Source organism: Papilio machaon, chromosome 13, assembly GCF_912999745.1.
Source record: "Papilio machaon chromosome 13, ilPapMach1.1, whole genome shotgun sequence".
In the NCBI taxonomy this organism is placed as follows: domain Eukaryota; kingdom Metazoa; phylum Arthropoda; class Insecta; order Lepidoptera; family Papilionidae; genus Papilio; species Papilio machaon.
This window is the reverse complement of record NC_059998.1, coordinates 6544694-6561609: the sequence shown is the minus strand read 5'-3', so window position 1 is coordinate 6561609 and position 16916 is coordinate 6544694. Positions and strand designations below refer to the sequence as shown.

Sequence of the window (16916 nt, the reverse complement as noted above, 5' to 3'; positions counted from 1 at the left end):
TTTTCTGAAATATATATTTCAATGTCGGAATCGAAAGTTACCAATCGATTTTCTTTTTTTCCGAATTAAATATAGCAATCATGCACTTAGACGATACAAATTTATGGTGTAGGTAGAGAATGGTAAAAGAGTGATTGAGAGAAAACAGAAATCGTTTGAGAGTTAATACTTTTTTTGAAATAAATATTTCAATATCGGAATCGAAAGTTACAAATCGATTTTCCTTTTATTTCGAATTAAATATGGCAATCATGCACTAAGACGTTTCAAATTTATTGTGTAGGTAGAGAATGCTTAGAGAGTGATTGAGAGAAAAGAGAAATCGTTTGAGAGTTAATACTTTTCCTGAAATAAATATTTCAATTTCTGAATCGAAAGTAATAAATCGATTTTCCTTTTTTCCGAATTAAATATGGCAATCATGCACTTAGACGATTCAAATTTATGGTGTAGGTAGAGAATGGTAATAGAGTGATTGAGAGAAAACAGAAATCGTTTGAGAGTTAATACTTTTTTTGAAATAAATATTTCAATGTCGGAATCGAAAGTTACAGATCGGTTTTCCTTTACTCCGAAATAAATATGGCAATCATGCACTAAGACGTTTCAAATTTATTGTGTAGGTAGAGAATGATTAGAGAGTGATTGAGAGAAAAGAGAAATCGTTTGAGAGTTAATACTTTTCCTGGAATAAATATTTCAATTTCTGAATCGAAAGTAACAAATCGATTTTCCTTTTTTCCGAATTAAATATGGCAATCATGCATTTACACGATTCAAACTTATGGTGTAGGTAGAGAATGGTAATAGAGTGTTTGAGAGAAAAGAGAAATCGTTTGAGAGTTAATACTTTTTCTGAAGTATATATTTCAATGTCGGAATCGAAAGTTACAAATCGATTTTTCTTTTATTACGAATTAAATATGGCAATCATGCACTAAGACGTTTCAAATTTATTGTGTAGGTAGAGAATGCTTAGAGAGTGATTGAGAGAAAAGAGAAATCGTTTGAGAGTTAATACTTTTCCTGAAATAAATATTTCAATTTCTGAATCGAAAGTAATAAATCGATTTTCCTTTTTTCCGAATTAAATATGGCAATCATGCACTTAGACGATTCAAATTTATGGTGTAGGTAGAGAATGGTAATAGAGTGATTGAGAGAAAACAGAAATCGTTTGAGAGTTAATACTTTTTTTGAAATAAATGTTTCAATGTCGGAATCGAAAGTAACAAATCGATTTTCAAAAACTTACAAATCTCAAAAATTGAAATATTTATTTCAGAAAAAGTATTAACTCTCAAACGATTTCTCTTTTGTTTAAATCAATCTATAACCATTCTCTACCTACACAGTAAATTTGAATCGTTTATCCTCATGATTCCCATATTTAATTCGAAAAAAAGGAAAATCGATTTGTAACTTTCGATTCCGACAGTGAAATATTTATTTCAGGAAAAGTATCAACTCTCAAACGATTTCTCTTTTCACTTAATCACTCTCTTACCATTCTCTACCTACACAGTAAATTTGAAAGGTCTAAGTACATGATTGCCATATTTATTTCGGAGTAAAGGAAAACCGATCTGTAACTTTCGATTCCGACATTGAAATATTTATTTCAAAAAAAGTATTAACTCTCAAACGATTTCTGTTTTCTCTCAATCACTCTATTACCATTCTCTACCTACACCATAAATTTGAATCGTCTAAGTGCATGATTGCCATATTTAATTCGGAAAAAAGGAAAATCGATTTATTACTTTCGATTCAGAAATTGAAATATTTATTTCAGGAAAAGTATTAACTCTCAAACGATTTCTCTTTTCTCTCAATCACTCTCTAAGCATTCTCTACCTACACAATAAATTTGAAACGTCTTAGTGCATGATTGCCATATTTAATTCGAAATAAAAGGAAAATCGACTTGTAACTTTCGATTCCGATAATGAAATATTTATTTCAAAAAAAGTATTAACTCTCAAACGATTTCTGTTTTCTCTCAATCACTCTATTACCATTCTCTACATACACCATAAATTTGAATCGTCTTAGTGCATGATTGCCATATTTAATTCGAAATAAAAGGAAAATCGACTTGTAACTTTCGATTCCGATAATGAAATATTTATTTCAAAAAAAGTATTAACTCTCAAACGATTTCTGTTTTCCCTCAATCACTCTATTACCATTCTCTACCTACACCATAAATTTGAATCGTCTTAGTGCATGATTGCCATATTTAATTCGAAATAAAAGGAAAATCGACTTGTAACTTTCGATTCCGATAATGAAATATATATTTCAGAAAAAGTATTAACTCTCAAACGATTTCTCTTTTCTCTCAATCACTCTCTTACCATTCTCTACCTACACAATAAATTTGAAACGTCCAAGTGCATGATTGCCATATTTAATTCGGAAAAAAAAGAAAATCGATTTGTAACTTTCGATGCCCAGAATTAAAATATTTATTACAGAAAAAGTAAAAACTCTCAAACGATATTTCTTTTCTCTTAATGTCTCTCAAACGACTCTCTAACGATTCGCATTGAAAAAAATAAAAAAAAGTAAAGTGAGGGGGCCAACTTAACACTAGAATTTGAAATTGTTTTTACGGAGAAAGTAGGAACTCTCAAACGATATTTCTTTTCTCTCAAACCCTCTCAAACGATTCTCAAACGATTTGCTAAAAAAAAAGTTAAAAAAATTAAAGTGAGGGGGCCAACTTCACGGAGGTTAACTAGTCGTGGGCAGCAGGGGGGTGAAACTTCAATACAAAAGTATGAACAAAAGTTAATGTATGGAAAGTAGGGCCATCTAATAGGTCACATTTACGAAGCAAATTAGTAATTGTTACATAATTTGAGATAGATGGAGACAGTTAGGCCAGTGACAACGAAAGTATTGCCATAATAAAAAAATCAAAGAAATTATAGATTAAATCACCGTTGTTACTAATAAATAAATACGATTATTATGAAAAAATAATTTCTTGACAATGTTGTAATTGAACAGGTATAAATAAGTATATATATTAGTTTAAAACTGAATAATTAAAAGTTTAAAATTGATTAGTTATAAGTTAACAATTATATTTTAAAGGCAAAAGTGAAGGCAACATTCCCTAAACAAAGAGTTACAGATTATCTATTTTATTGCCGGCTTTCTTCACCGCGCCGCGGAAACCATAAAAGATTTAATGTCTACTGTCTATGGCACTGTTGTTTACAACGGCTTGCAATTTGCAAGAACCGCGGGACCAGATGTTTTTAAGAAATTATATTATGCGTAATGTAGTGAAATTAATATGTAAAAATGTGTCGTGTATCGCCAAAGTGTCCGTGCTAGTGTAATGTAAAGTGTGTCGTCACAATATCCGCGCTTGTATATACAATATACTTAAGAAACGTTATTTCGTCCCGGATGAAAATTTATCAGAGAATTGTTAAAATACTCTAGTAAATAGTAAAAAAAATCAGCTAGCTGTAAGTCAAGGGAAAAGTCGTCATCTGATAAGTTTCAGTAGGTCATAGATGCTGTTGCGTTACACCTTTCAAGGTACCAGCTGACAAACTTTCCACCGAGATACAGCAAGCTGACATTAATTTTCATTCATAGTACCATATAAACGATCACCAGGTAAATTTTTAGTTGAGAGGAAATCACTGAAAAAAAAAAATATCATGTTAAGGAGCCAGCTGACGTATAATCCACCGTGTTATGGTCAGCTGACTATGTTTTTCTTTCAAAATACAACATAAACTATACTCTGATAAATTTTCAAATGAGAGGAAATGACTGAAAAAAATTTTTTTTCTCCATGTTGCCACTGCCCACCCCACCAACGTAGTCGCAGCTGACGGTCGCGAGTATTCATAGTATAAGTCCCTTATGCATTTTACGAAGTTTCGCTCGAGAGGAAATAATTGACTGAAAATGCACCTGGCTCCCGGGCCAAAAGGTGACTAACAGCATCAAACATGCAAAGAAAGTGTTATTTTGCTTGTGAATTTAATGGTAAGTTCTAAGTTTGTATATCCTACTTAGCCTACTTATCTTCTATTTGTTACACTTACTATATTCATCATCATCAACCTGCCGTTATCCCTATGGAGGGTCGGCACAGTATGTACTACTCCTCCATACATCTCTATCAGCCGTCATATCTGAATTTACCCCCTTCTTACGCATATCCTCTTTCACACAATCCATCCATACTTTCTTTGGTCTTCCTCTACCTTTATAGCCATCCACATTCAATCTCATTACTTTTTTGTTTATATGATTATCATCCCTCCGCATAACATGTCCAAACCACGCTAACCTTCTGCTCCTCACACTTACACTTACTATATTGGCTATCGAAAAACTTCAAGCATAATCTCAGACTTAAAACGATTTTTTGTTGGGCTCTTTTAGATGGTGTTAAATGATAACTGCTGCGCATGATCAACCGCAAACCGAAGGGTTGCAATTGCGTTACTGCAATCTTTTAAAGATGGCCCTTGGCTACATAACACACTAGGCAAAACACAAAAGTACAACTTTTACTTCTCACTTGTTTTGTGATTAACTCTGATACCTTCTTTGCCAAGATGGCCAATGTGTGCAGCAACGAAGATGTTATTGCTCTAACACCTTTAATTCTTATTTCAATAATTATTGCTATGAATTTTTATTTTAGGACCACTGCACTCATTTCCAGCACCAAGTTACCCTCACGAGGATAGGTTCAATAAATGGAAATCTGTCCTTGGTGAAGATCTGAAAAATAAGGACAACAATTATATACATAAGAATGTTCGTCTTTGTAGAAGGCATTTTGAAGGACAATTCCATACTTCTGGTAATAGACTTACAGCCAATAGCTTTCCTACTTTAAATTTATGTAAGTAGTTCTGTATTTCAGTGTATATTAAAGTATAAAATTACTAGCTTTTACCCGCGACTCCGTCCGCGCGGAATAAAAAATAGAAAACGGGGTAAAAATTATCCTATGTCTGTTTCCTGGTTCTAAGCTACCTGCCCACCAATTTTCAGTCAAATCGATTCAGCCGTTCTTGAGTTATAAATAGTGTAACTAACACGACTTTCTTTTATATATATAGATGTGAGACAAAGGTTAATATGGTGGTAATATTGGACAAGTTTTATTTGTCAGTTAATAAAATGGCAGCAGATGTGCTTATGAGTTGCTTGCTATGCTGCCTTTGAGTAAAGGAAATTCATTTCTTGAATTTCTAGATTAACTCCGAGATAATCTTTACATGGAATTTTTTATCATTCAATCAATGCAATACTATGAGGCAATTTTAATGTAATTAACAGTCTCTGTGCCTGATCGTTATCTGGTTGTGTTGTATGTCCATTATCCACATTGAGCTATAACAGTAAAGGAAGAGTGAGTGCACTTAGGTCACATGTTCTTGTGCACTATAATCTTTTATGTATTGATCTTTTTTTTATTTGGCTGCCAATTCGGCCACAAGTACATTGTTTTTATTCTAGTATAAGGACATTAATGGCATTTATCTCTTTAATTGAATACTTTTATATTTTAGTTGTTAATGATGGGAGTATACCTGTTACTGGCCTGGAACATCAAACTGTTCCTGATGTTATTTCTGTACAAATACAGAAGGACACTTCTTCATTCTCACGTGGAACAAAAAAAGTATTTGCAAAGAAAGGTAAATTAAATATTTTACATATTTTCAGTGTACAAGGCCGTATGTATATTGAATAATAAGTAAGATGTTATTGCTCTTGCAAAAAATACCGTTTTTTTTGTAATTTTTTAATAATAATAAAAAATATCAGAGATATTCTATTATAAAAGCGAAACTTTGTTACGTTTTGACGGCTGAACTACCAACTTTTTGTTAATAAGAAAGCTTGAGCACATGGCAAGGACCTCCTTATATTCCAAAAAGATTCCGAAAAGAAATCTTGTTGAGTCCTCTCTGAACAGATGTAAATTATTGAACTGATTGTAGATTTAAATTTTTTTTTATAAAAGATTAAAACAAGTCTAAGTTGAATAAAGTAATAATTCTGGATTTCTTTGAATTTCAATGCACACACATTTGCTTTTTGTCACTGTTTGCAAACTTAATCTTATGACTAGTAACATTTATCCCTCAACTGCCCTTCAGATAAATTTCACAAATGTCTAACAGAAATTTTTAAAATAACAAATAAAATTTTGTCCTCTGAGCCAGAAAGAAAAAATATTAAAGCTCATATTAAATTATTAATAGGCATCCTATATGACTTTTCCTTTCTAACATGGTTGACAGATAAAGATAAGTTAGTAAAATTTTGTTGCAATTTAGCTCTAAATATAACATTAAGCAGTTGGTGCACTACTTACTGTAAACAGGATTCTAAATGGCAAAAGCACAAATTTCAACAGAGAGGACAACATTAAACTCCAGGCGGAAAAATATTATAAGACACCTATTCTTAAAAATAAAAAGAAATAATACAACAAATTGCGTTTTCTTTATCATCGAACCTTTCCAGTCTATATTTTAAGAATAATTTTAATAAGGTTTTATCTTTTCATTGCAAAAATTAAGAGATACTGGTTTAATACCATATTAATTATATTTCTTAAAATTTTTGTGAGCACTGTATCCAGTGTAAGTTACTAAAAGTATTTAAAATTAAACATTTTGTCATTTGCTTTTGAGTAAAATTATAAATAACTAATAAACGAGTACAGCGCTACCTATATTTGAATTTTAATCAGCGTCATCTTCTGTTCACATTTGTAGTTATTGGTAATTTATGAAAGTAGAATTGCACATCTATTTCAAATATAAGGTATAATCTATGGTGGGCAGCGGGTTTGAGGATAACTCCACCTCCGTTTACCAACGACAGCGTCCTGACCGAGGCTCGTGGCTCGCTCGCTGCGTAGTACAGTCAGTAAACCCAGCCGACACGCATTTGTAACCCTCATAATTAATTCATTGTTGTTTGGTTAAGTTTTATTTGTTTTTAGGGAGTTGTTTGTATTCGTTTCTTATTATTTCCCGATGAAAATGGGTAAATGTCTGATTTAATGAACTTTTATGATTAACCTATACTTCTTTAAACATTTATAACAATCTCTACAAGTTAATAAAATTAAGTTTTTGTATGTTATAGAGGTAAAAAAATTAATATAAAAAAACCAATTTGTAAAGTTTTGTATGTCTGTCCGCGAGGCCGCGTTTGTTCCGGGTGATCTCCGGAACTGATGGGCCGATTTTTACGGAACTTGGACGGGAAGGTAAAAGATGTGCGCGGAGATATTATAGACTACTATGTATTTATTTTAAATAAATAAATAAAAATATTTTAAATTCTGAGCTGACGAAGTCGCGGACGACCGTTTCTTTTACCCCGTTTTCTATTTTTTATTCCGTGCGGACGGAGTCGCGGGTAAAAGCTTAAAAATATATATAGATTTGATTAAAAATTTGATAGAAATTGTTAGCCATATATATATATATTGGCAAATTTAATTGAAAAGCAAAACGTTGTGCTACTCTTTCCCATCTCTTATCCGATGTTGGCATATAGTATAGAGATCTTTCAAGGCATCTGTTATGGCAGAGGCAGTTGTTATCGCAACTATTTATGATATCATATTGTCGTCTCGAAATAAATCGATATGAATATTTCGCCAGTTGGATGATAGTCTTTGAAAATGAAAGTTGTAAACATTTTATTTCTTTTACTTTCAGCATTGCAAGCGAAAGAGAAATGGAAAAACCTGCGTTCAGTTTTCGTAAGAAACTTAAAACCTCAGCCAAAGGGATCAAAAAAGAAGAAATACTATTTAACAGATGCAATGCAATTTGTTAAACCATACATTAAAATAGCTGGAACTCCATCAAGTTTACCTGATCCAGACGAACAAGGTGATGAATATAATGAACCACAAGACCCGCTGTCCCCTGCATCATCACCATCACGTAGTTCAACTCCGTTATCAGACTCAACTCGGCGTAGTTCATCTGACTTTTCCAACCAAAATTATAGAAGAAAAAAGAAAAAAATAAGTGAAACTGACGAACTATTAAACGAATTTATGAAATCAAAAAATACCAAGAAGGATGATGACGAGAAGCCGACAATTAATAATGCGAACAAGATGTTTTTGTTAAGTTTGCTGCCAGATTTAAACTGTATGACACCAACACAAGTAAGAATATTCAAACGACAAGTTATAGATTTAATGGATAATATACTAACCGAACCTCCCAACTCATCTACTCTTACGCTAACACTAAAATCGGAACACATACCAAGTACTTCAAATGCGTCATCCTCGCAGATAACTCGCCTAGAAGAATGGTGAAGGTCACAGGATAATGGTGAGCTTCGTAAAAATAATTTCTTAGTCAGTTTTTTAATAACTCCTTGCTCAGTTAACGAATCTTAAGTTAGAAAATTCATATGATTTCGCCCTTTTGTCCCCGACTTCATCCTCGCGGAATAAGAAACAACAGGATGAATAATGGACTACGCGTCATTTGAGACTATGTTCTATATCTGTGCCAAATTTCAATAAGTTATGTCGAACCGTTGTAGAGTTATCGAGTAAATATATAAATCAAACGTATCCCACCTGAAACGTATAGATTTCTGTGAATAGGTAGTCTATATATTCTTCCAGACTGTGTTTTAAATCTACAACTACTGTTGTAGAGATACATGTATCAACATCCATCTATCTAAACATTTATGGGTTTTAGTGGTCAAAGAATACACACTATTACTTGAATTGAATATAATTACTTGTGCATTATATGTTACAATTGATCAGTCCCATATTTAATTTTACAATCAATCTTAAATTAAACTCTTCCACCTCTTTCTTAACTTGTTGCTTTTCGCCACACATTAATAAGATATCGATTTCTTTTTCAGTCAATTTTCATCGTAAAATACTAGAAGAAATACCGTAATTAGTTTAAAAAGTTCTGTATTGGTTACATTTTTCGATCAATTTGTCGTGTATTGAGCCATGCCACTGCATGCCACGAGCAAGTCTATTCCTGTTACATGTTGAGTAACGCTGGTCTTATCTGGCAACGGGAACTTTAAAATACATGTTAATTTTGTTATTAATTATATAAAAAATTGTAACTCTGTGATCGTTGTTAATTTGTGTATATTTTGTATGACTGATAAGTAAGCGCTAAGTGAAGTTACAAGAATTAAACTTAATGAGAGAATATAATTTTGCCCTTTTCATTTAATTTAAACTTTACCGACAATTAAACTTAATTTGAACATTTTTAATTCATGTATGGCGACATAAATAGATAAATGGACATTCAGTTATGGGTTGTACAAAAACTAAATTATACAAATTAGTATTGTGCATCAAATATCTATCACGTTTATTTTAATTTCATTTAGAAGTACCACTAACTTAAAAAGTATCGTTTTTATTATTCGTTAAATATTTAACTTACTAAATATTACAATGTTATAATTTTAATTTATGTTAAATTATCATGACCATCGGTGAATCGTTTTGGTTTACGATTGGGTCTCGGTTTAGGAGTTGTTGTTGTTGTTGTAGTCGTTGTTGTAGTCGTTGTTGTGGTAGTTGTTGGGGTGGTAGTTGTGGTCGGCGTAGTCGTCGTTGGGGTGGTAGTCGTCGGCGTCGTAGTAGTCGTTGGGGTGGTAGTCGTCGGCGTCGTAGTAGTCGTTGGTGTAGTAGTTGTTGGTGTGGTTGTTGTTGGTGTAGTAGTTGTTGGTGTAGTAGTTGTTGGTGTGGTTGTTGTTGGTGTGGTTGTTGTTGGTGTGGTTGTTTTTGGCGTGGTTGTTGTTGGTGTGGTTGTTGTTGGCGTGGTTGTTGTTGGTGTGGTAGTTGTTGGAGTTGTCGTTGTCGTAGGTGTAGTCGTTGTAGACGGCAAAGTTGTTGTTTCCGGAGTTGTTGTTGTAGGTGCGTCAGTGGGCGGCGGGATAGTTGTAGTAGTTGTGGTCGTAGTTGGCGGTAGTGTTGTTGCTTCTGTAGTAGTAGGCTCAGGCGTAGTTGTTGTTGTTAGTTTACGAGTGACAGTTTTTCGTAATTGCACAATAGTCCTTGTGGTCTTGACCCCTCCCAGTATTGCCTTGATAACGCTTGCGGGTATCCAGTGCCCGGGCATCATTGCCTCCACGGGGTTCGCTATAAACACCAGCGGGTCCTCGAGAGAGGACGGTGACATTGAAATATGGGATGTAAGTCCGCATGTTAAGACGGTTATTGCTCTGATGATTACATTAGGCAACACTAGAACAAAGAGCTTAGTTAATGTAAAAGCCAACTTAAAGCATAAAAAATTACATTACAAGTATTGTTCTAGAATTAACAAATCAAGTTACAAACTCACTTTGCTTTGTTTTGTAGTAACGTATAAAATTTTATCTTGTTCATGTTTCTATATCAATGTTATATTCACTTGCATAACGTATTCTATATGTATGTATTTACATTGCGCAAAGTTTATATAAAACCTATTATTGTATTAAATTGGCCGTGGCTTTTCTATGGCTAAATTAAAAGATTGGAGAAGTTCAAATTTTAATTGAAATGATTTATAGTTAATGTAAAATTGGCTTCTCTTTTTTTAATCATTTTTATTGTAGACGCTGTAGAGCAAATTGCTTTTGTCTTTTTTAATATCCGGTAGATAGACCGATATGAATAAAATAAAGCAGTTATTATTATTATTATTATTCACGTAGGGTCAGCGCAAAAGGTTTTATAAACCTTAATGTTTTGGCTTAATTTTTGTGGCAGGCCGCCTGACTTATTTAATAAAATTTAACGCCAGAAACATTATTGTTAAATTTTTAAGCTCACTGATTTTACACTTAACATTTTTAACTCTTTTTTTGAATTCTAATATTATTTCAAACTAGCTGTCGCCCGCGACTCCGTCCGCGCGGTATTAAAATTTTTTAATACGTAGCTTATGTGATCTTGCAAACTATGTTCTACATCTGTGCCAAATTTTATCAAGATCCATTCAGCCGTTCTGTAGATACCTTTTAATAAACATCCATCCATCTATCTAAACATTCGCATTTATAATATCAGTAAGATAATTTTTAAGCCAGGTTATGATATAATTATAATATTTTATTAGGCTCTATCACATTACATTAAAGGAACAAATTAATGGCAGTTAAAATCGTGCCAAAATGTACTAAATAGCAATAAAGGAGGACAAAAGAAGTAACTTTATTTTTAACCATGCAAATAATTAATTCGTTTTTTTATGATAGATTTTCGTGATTATCTTTAGGTTTTTTACGAACTGGCTTCTGACGCTTCGTCGGTGCTTCAGTTGGAGCTTCAGTGGGCGCTTCAGTAGGTGCTTCAGTAGGTGCTTCAGTAGGTGCTTCAGTAGGTGCTTCAGTAGGTGCTTCAGTAGGTGGTTCAGTAAGTGTTTCAGTAGGAGCTTCAGTAGGAGCTTCAGTGGGCGCTTCAGTAGGTGCTTCGGTTGGCGCTTCTGTGGGTGCTTCAGGCGCCGCTGCAGTAGGCACTTCAGTTGGTGCTTCCGTTGGCGCTACAGTAGGCGCTTCAGTGGATACTTCAGGGGCTGCAGTAGCTTCAGTTCCAGCTTCAGAAGGAGGATCTGTGGATGCAGTCGTAATCTCACTTGTTGCTTTTTCTGTGGTAACTACTTCGATTTTTTTAGTCTGGCGAGGAGGTTCAGTTACATAGTCTGACAATTTTTCCTTTTGTGTGACCTGCCTCGTTGTGCCTTCAAGTATAACTTTGAGTATGCTCAAAGGAATCCAATGTCCCGGCATGTTAGCTTCTACGGGATTAGCAATGAACATAAGTGGGTCATTGTCAGGGTTGTATGCATTTATAATCTTGGGATTAATAGCGGATATAATAACCACCAATACTCTGAAGTATGCTATTAAATTCACTGGAAAGGAATAGCCATTTAAATATTGTTTATTTTATTATTTAATTTAAGATGTTGTGGTCTTACTTTTTCCTCTCATTTAAACGTTTCAAAGTCACGGTAATAGCTTTTCATCGTCTTCATTTTGCAACACGTGAGTCAACGGGCAAGCGGAAAATCGTTCTGTTCACTGATATCGGTTAAATAAATCAACCAATGTAAATTAAGCGAGGCTTTCTACAAATGAAACTGTACGAAATGAATAATGAACGCAACTCATTAATAATATTAACATAATTGCCTTTCTCTTGTATATGGTTTTAAATGATTTTGAAATCAAATTAATTTTGCAAAAGCAAGTCGCAGTGGTATTGAGTTTGTCCGTGACAAATTTATTTTGATCAGATTAGACATATACCTAGTTATTATTATAACGAAATGCAAAATAAAGGGCAACAGATGACTGAATATGTCAGTAGAAAGCGCGGAAAAGTGGTCATTTAATGACAAATAGAAATCCATAATATTTGCCTAACCCAGAAAATAACGGTCGTCAGTTTTTACTTATTTTAGACTAGCTGTCGCCCGCAATTCCGTCTCCTCAGAATTAAAAAAACGTAATATGTAGCCTATATATTCTTCCAGACTATGTTCTACATCTGTGCCAAATTTCATCGAGATTGAGCCGTTCCGCAGATACCTTCAAACAAACATCCATCCATCTAAACATTCGCATTTATAATATTAGTAAGGTTAATGAAACACAAAAAAATTGTAAATACATTTAATGCGATGGGTTAATAAATAAAAACAACAGAGAATCAGTCTTTAGTTTGGTCATCGTAGTCCACTGTTTAGCTACTTCGTCATTTAGGACCTTCGTACACAAGGCAATGAGAAGCGTCGAGTTTCGAAGACTTATGTTGCCTTGTGTACAAGGACCTTAGAGAGTTGCTCAGTCACTTATTCGCTCATTCGCTCGGTTGGTGACAGTCTGAGAGTGTTCCAGTCAATCAATTAGAATTGTGAGGTAGAACGACACTCGAGTCACCTAGTCACACAGACACTGATGAGTGATATGAACCGATAGTTGTTCGATCACTCATTCAATCAATCACTGAGCGATGTGAGATGGCTTTCAGATGTTGGGAAAGAGTCTAAGTCTACGTATAGTTGCTTCTGGCCAGTGAGCTTGTCAACGATGACAGCAAAGGTGGGACGGTCGGTGGGATTGTCGGCCCAGCAGTCCGTCATCAGCTCGTACAGCCGGGTGGATGCGCGCGCAGGCCGAGGTAATCGTCCACCTCCCGTTAAATATGTTGGAACCTGATGATTGCTCAGTTCTGCGTATGGGAAACCTCCTGGAATGAGTAGATAAAATTATATTGATGTCTTCTTGTTATTAATCTCCTTGGTCTATTACACTATGTCAACGTCATACCTAACGTGGCGATCTCCCAGAGTAACACAGCAAATGCCCAGACGTCACTGGCGCTGCAGTAGTGCGCGTGGAAGATGGCCTCCGGGGCCAGCCAGCGCAGTGGCACGGGCCTCGCCCGCGTATGCACGTACACGCCCGACCGTGACAGACCGAAGTCGGCCACTTTCAGAGTACCAGCACTGTCCACTAGAATATTTCGAGCCGCTAGATCACTGAAAGAAGGAAAAAATCATGTTTTAATCATAACAGTCTACAGACTGAGCTACGTTGTTAATCGCAATCGTGTCGTGTTTGCTATTTTCCACTATCGCGACTGACATTAAAATAGAGGTCTCGCGAGGCTTCTTTTCTACTGGAAAGCGGTCTTATTTGAATAAATCATAATTAAACTTTAACAGGCTGAGATATTTATATTAGTAAAATCGATCGCGACTACGAACAGTATCTGATAACGTAATAAAGAATATTCTCTATAAAAAAATGTTCTCCGCAAAAATGTTTTCTTTGCGGAATAAGGCTGCTAGCCCTGACAACTGTTGCTAGGCGACGCATGGTCAAATACCTTTTTCCATTTGACGGTAATACCCAAAGCTGTATAATATTATTTCGATGATTTTACAGTACTCATCGCTTTTACTTCATTTAAACATCCGAAAGTTGTGTGTGATAAAAATAAGAAATTGCTCAAAAATTTGTACAGGCGTTCTGATATTTTCATTAAATGTTAGTCATACTTATTCTCTATTATATCTTTGATTATTTCTAACAATAATTTCAGTAAATATCACTTTATTTAAAGATTTCTAGAAACTTGGTGTCATACACATGGAGTTTAATAACTGAAACTTTATAATTTGGACTTTTACATTGACATTTCCGAATTTCTAATCTCATCTTTAAATTTCTGGGACTGGTTTTACTTTGTTACTTTGAAAGATAATTTACATAACATTAGATTATTATAAAATCTGTAACAACAATATTGATCTGTGTTCGATTTACCTCGTTAGAAGCACACTGAATAGATAAAAACAAATCCAAAGCCTCGACGTCGCTATCGATACGCGGCGCGTGTAAGCTTATTTGATCCAAACATTGATGTTATTATGTAAATTTGGAAATTTTTTGAATCACATTTGATGCTATAAGGATAATTCATGCAAATAGAACGGAAGACATACATAATTTATTAAGACGTAGTAAAAAAATTGTATTTATACTTTGCTTTATTTTAGCGTAAGGCGCTACCTTATCTAATCTCCATTTCTCAAAGAACGTGAAGTCAGAAAAGCGTTGTAATTGTATAAGCTTCAAAGAACGTAAATCTTATTCAAATTTAGAATGATCGAATCATAACAATCTTGAAAATATCATTCAGTGTATAAGACGGTTTGCGAAGACATGATTGTTACGGAATTAAATTTTACCGGGGCTCGGTCAGGAGTTGCCAAGGGTCCAGGAGGTGGGGGATGTCTGACAAGGGGTGGCAAGGGCGCCCCGGCGGTTGTTCGCGGAATATGTTACAAAATTCCCGGTACCTCGACCTCGAAGCCTTCGGGGCTAAAGTTTGTTCAATAAGAAAAACATGCCACAATTGGCTTGTATTTATACGCTCTTGTTTGAGTTTTGATGTTGGTTTATTTGGATTACAGCTAACGCTGGTAAGACAGTTAAGTAAATTAAATAAATGTTTTCAACAATAGAGCTGAATTAAACTTATGTTTTCCTAGCCTAATTAGTCTACTAAGTTAAGGTTGGGTTTAAACATTTAACTTAAGTAAATCATAACCTCTTCATAATGTTATAAACAATTGAAAATGTACTGTTTGAAATATACTCACCGATGTGTAATCCCCCTCTCTTCAAGATGTCTCATACCGAGAGCTACTTGTAACGCGTACTCTCGCATGGTGCTACTGTCGAGGTGCAAAGCAGGCTCCGCCACGTAATGATCTCGTACTCTAGGGTTCACGTCGTCTCTATATAATTTGTCACCGCATGAAGCCGGGTCTGAGTCGCTAAGGTTTGTGTATTCCGCTGTAACGTATGGAAGGCTTTATAAGAGACTGAGTAAATGCTGGATCTACCGAAAATCACGTTAACGTAATTAAATCTGAAAAACTTTAATTGATTGTTATGACACTACGTAGAAACTACGTCGACTTCAATATAATTTTAATTTAATATGGAAAATAGGAAAAAAATAATGGACAATCTAATTTTTTGTTTAAGCTCCTAACAAAATACCTAAATTAAAATCTTTTAAATGAACTATTGCTGTGATGAAAAAACAGGGGCTTAAATTTCTGCTTTCTAAATAACAACTTACAAATTCCTTCAAGACGCCTATCAGTATCGCCATTCCTCTTGGATCTTTGTATGTCCAGTTTGCGCCTTCCTCTGGCCGCTCTCAGAAGAGACAGCAGGTCGCCTCTCGGCGCGTGCTCCAGCAAAGCAATAAGCGGTGCTTTGGTAGTGCAACAGCCGACTAATCTGATCACGTTCCGGTGGTAACCGACATGCTTTAACATCAGTATCTCTCTGAGAAAGTCTTGCATTTCTTCCTCATTTGCATTATCTGTTGAATTTAATGTGTTTATTGTATTAGGGGAAGAAACGAACAGCTAAAGTGAAAATTATCACACGTCATTAGGTTTTGTATGTCGGTTAAGCATTTGACTTGTAATCTGTAGGTCCTGGGATCGAATCCCGTCTTGTACCAATGTGTTTTTCGATTAACATTTGTACATTTATCTGACGTTTTTACAGTAAACGGGCACATCGTGATGCAACCTGCACATATTTGCGAGGAAATTCAAAGATATGTGTGTGAATTAACCCGCACTGGGCTAGCGTGGTTTACTATAGCCTAGTCACCCCTAACTTAGGGTAGGTTTCGAGCCCCTCAGTAGGGACGTATAGTGAGCTGATGATGACTAGTGTTACTAGGGTGTGCTATTAGTTATAGTACCGAGCACCACTGCATTTTTGTCTTCTGGTAAAAGTAAGTCAATGTTACCTGATAGCATTTTAGCAGCAACCGTAGTTGTCTCTCCGCCGGGCATGTCGAGCTCTGCGAGGTGCACATGCCCGAAAGCACCGCTGCCGATCAGCGCGCCGAGGTGGACACGTGTCCGCGCCACCTCCCACTTGTCTGTGTCTTCCCCTGTTGTCTGAAGTTAACACTCAATTAGTAAATAGACCGGAGGTTAGTTCGTAAATAGGATTCTTTGGAATAATTCTGACATAATATACAAAACAGTTATAATTCCCCAAATCATGGATTTGCGGAAGAGTAGTCTGTTATTAGTAATTAATGATAATCTGGAACATTTTAATGCACGATTAAGCGATGAATAGGCAAATTGGGACAAAGCATTAAATCCTTGCCGAATGCGAATCCTTGCATGATTTTGAGTTGTTATTATACGCTTCGTTAAATAATTCCTACGCTTGATCGTACTTATTGTAATAGCTTTGTTCTTTGTGTTTGTTTATTCTCATTTCTTTCTAATAAAACGCTTCAGTTAAAAAAACATTTTTCTTATTAAAAAAAA

General features: G+C 34.9%; 4 protein-coding genes across 4 annotated transcripts in view; 1 reads left to right on the top strand and 3 right to left on the bottom strand.

Annotated features, from left to right (window-relative positions):
- The first annotated feature begins 3840 nt into the window (after positions 1-3840).
- LOC106710469 lies at positions 3841-9228 on the top strand. The gene is made up of 5 exons (XM_045680537.1): positions 3841-4020; positions 4688-4891; positions 5565-5693; positions 7740-8372; positions 8929-9228. The coding sequence occupies exons 1-4, from the start codon at positions 3984-3986 to the stop codon at positions 8354-8356; spliced, it is 987 nt and encodes a 328-aa protein (XP_045536493.1). The 5' UTR covers positions 3841-3983; the 3' UTR covers positions 8357-8372; positions 8929-9228.
- A 243-nt stretch (positions 9229-9471) lies between these two features.
- On the bottom strand, positions 9472-10464 carry LOC106710461 (salivary glue protein Sgs-3). The gene is made up of 2 exons (XM_014502522.2): positions 10386-10464; positions 9472-10285 (listed from the first exon to the last, which is right to left on the bottom strand). Coding segments are annotated over exons 1-2 (780 nt in total). The 5' UTR covers positions 10387-10464; the 3' UTR covers positions 9472-9506.
- Positions 10465-11255: 791 nt separating this feature from the next.
- On the bottom strand, positions 11256-12180 carry LOC106710482 (putative uncharacterized protein DDB_G0290521). Its single transcript, XM_014502547.2, has 2 exons — positions 12006-12180; positions 11256-11939 (listed from the first exon to the last, which is right to left on the bottom strand). Exons 1-2 carry the CDS (start codon positions 12016-12018, stop codon positions 11275-11277), a joined length of 678 nt encoding a protein of 225 aa, XP_014358033.2. The 5' UTR covers positions 12019-12180; the 3' UTR covers positions 11256-11274.
- A 533-nt stretch (positions 12181-12713) lies between these two features.
- Positions 12714-16916, bottom strand: part of LOC106710488 (fibroblast growth factor receptor 3-like) — a 60196-nt gene continuing 55993 nt past the window's right edge. The window contains exons 10-14 of the mRNA XM_045680793.1: positions 16379-16532; positions 15689-15937; positions 15201-15396; positions 13360-13571; positions 12714-13279 (exon numbers count right to left, since the gene is read on the bottom strand). Of these exons, the coding sequence (XP_045536749.1) occupies positions 13029-13279; positions 13360-13571; positions 15201-15396; positions 15689-15937; positions 16379-16532 (1062 nt within the window). The 3' untranslated portion in view covers positions 12714-13028. The remainder of the gene's footprint in view (positions 13280-13359; positions 13572-15200; positions 15397-15688; positions 15938-16378; positions 16533-16916) is intronic.

Bases quoted from the DNA above. Each gene is read 5' to 3' on its own strand.
- LOC106710469 (XM_045680537.1), top strand. From the start codon at position 3,984: ATGCAAAGAAAGTGTTATTTTGCTTGTGAATTTAATG. The intron at 4,892-5,564 runs GTAAGTAGTTCT...TTTATATTTTAG, and splicing joins CTTTCCTACTTTAAATTTAT to TTGTTAATGATGGGAGTATA. The intron at 5,694-7,739 runs GTAAATTAAATA...TTTTACTTTCAG, and splicing joins AAAAGTATTTGCAAAGAAAG to CATTGCAAGCGAAAGAGAAA.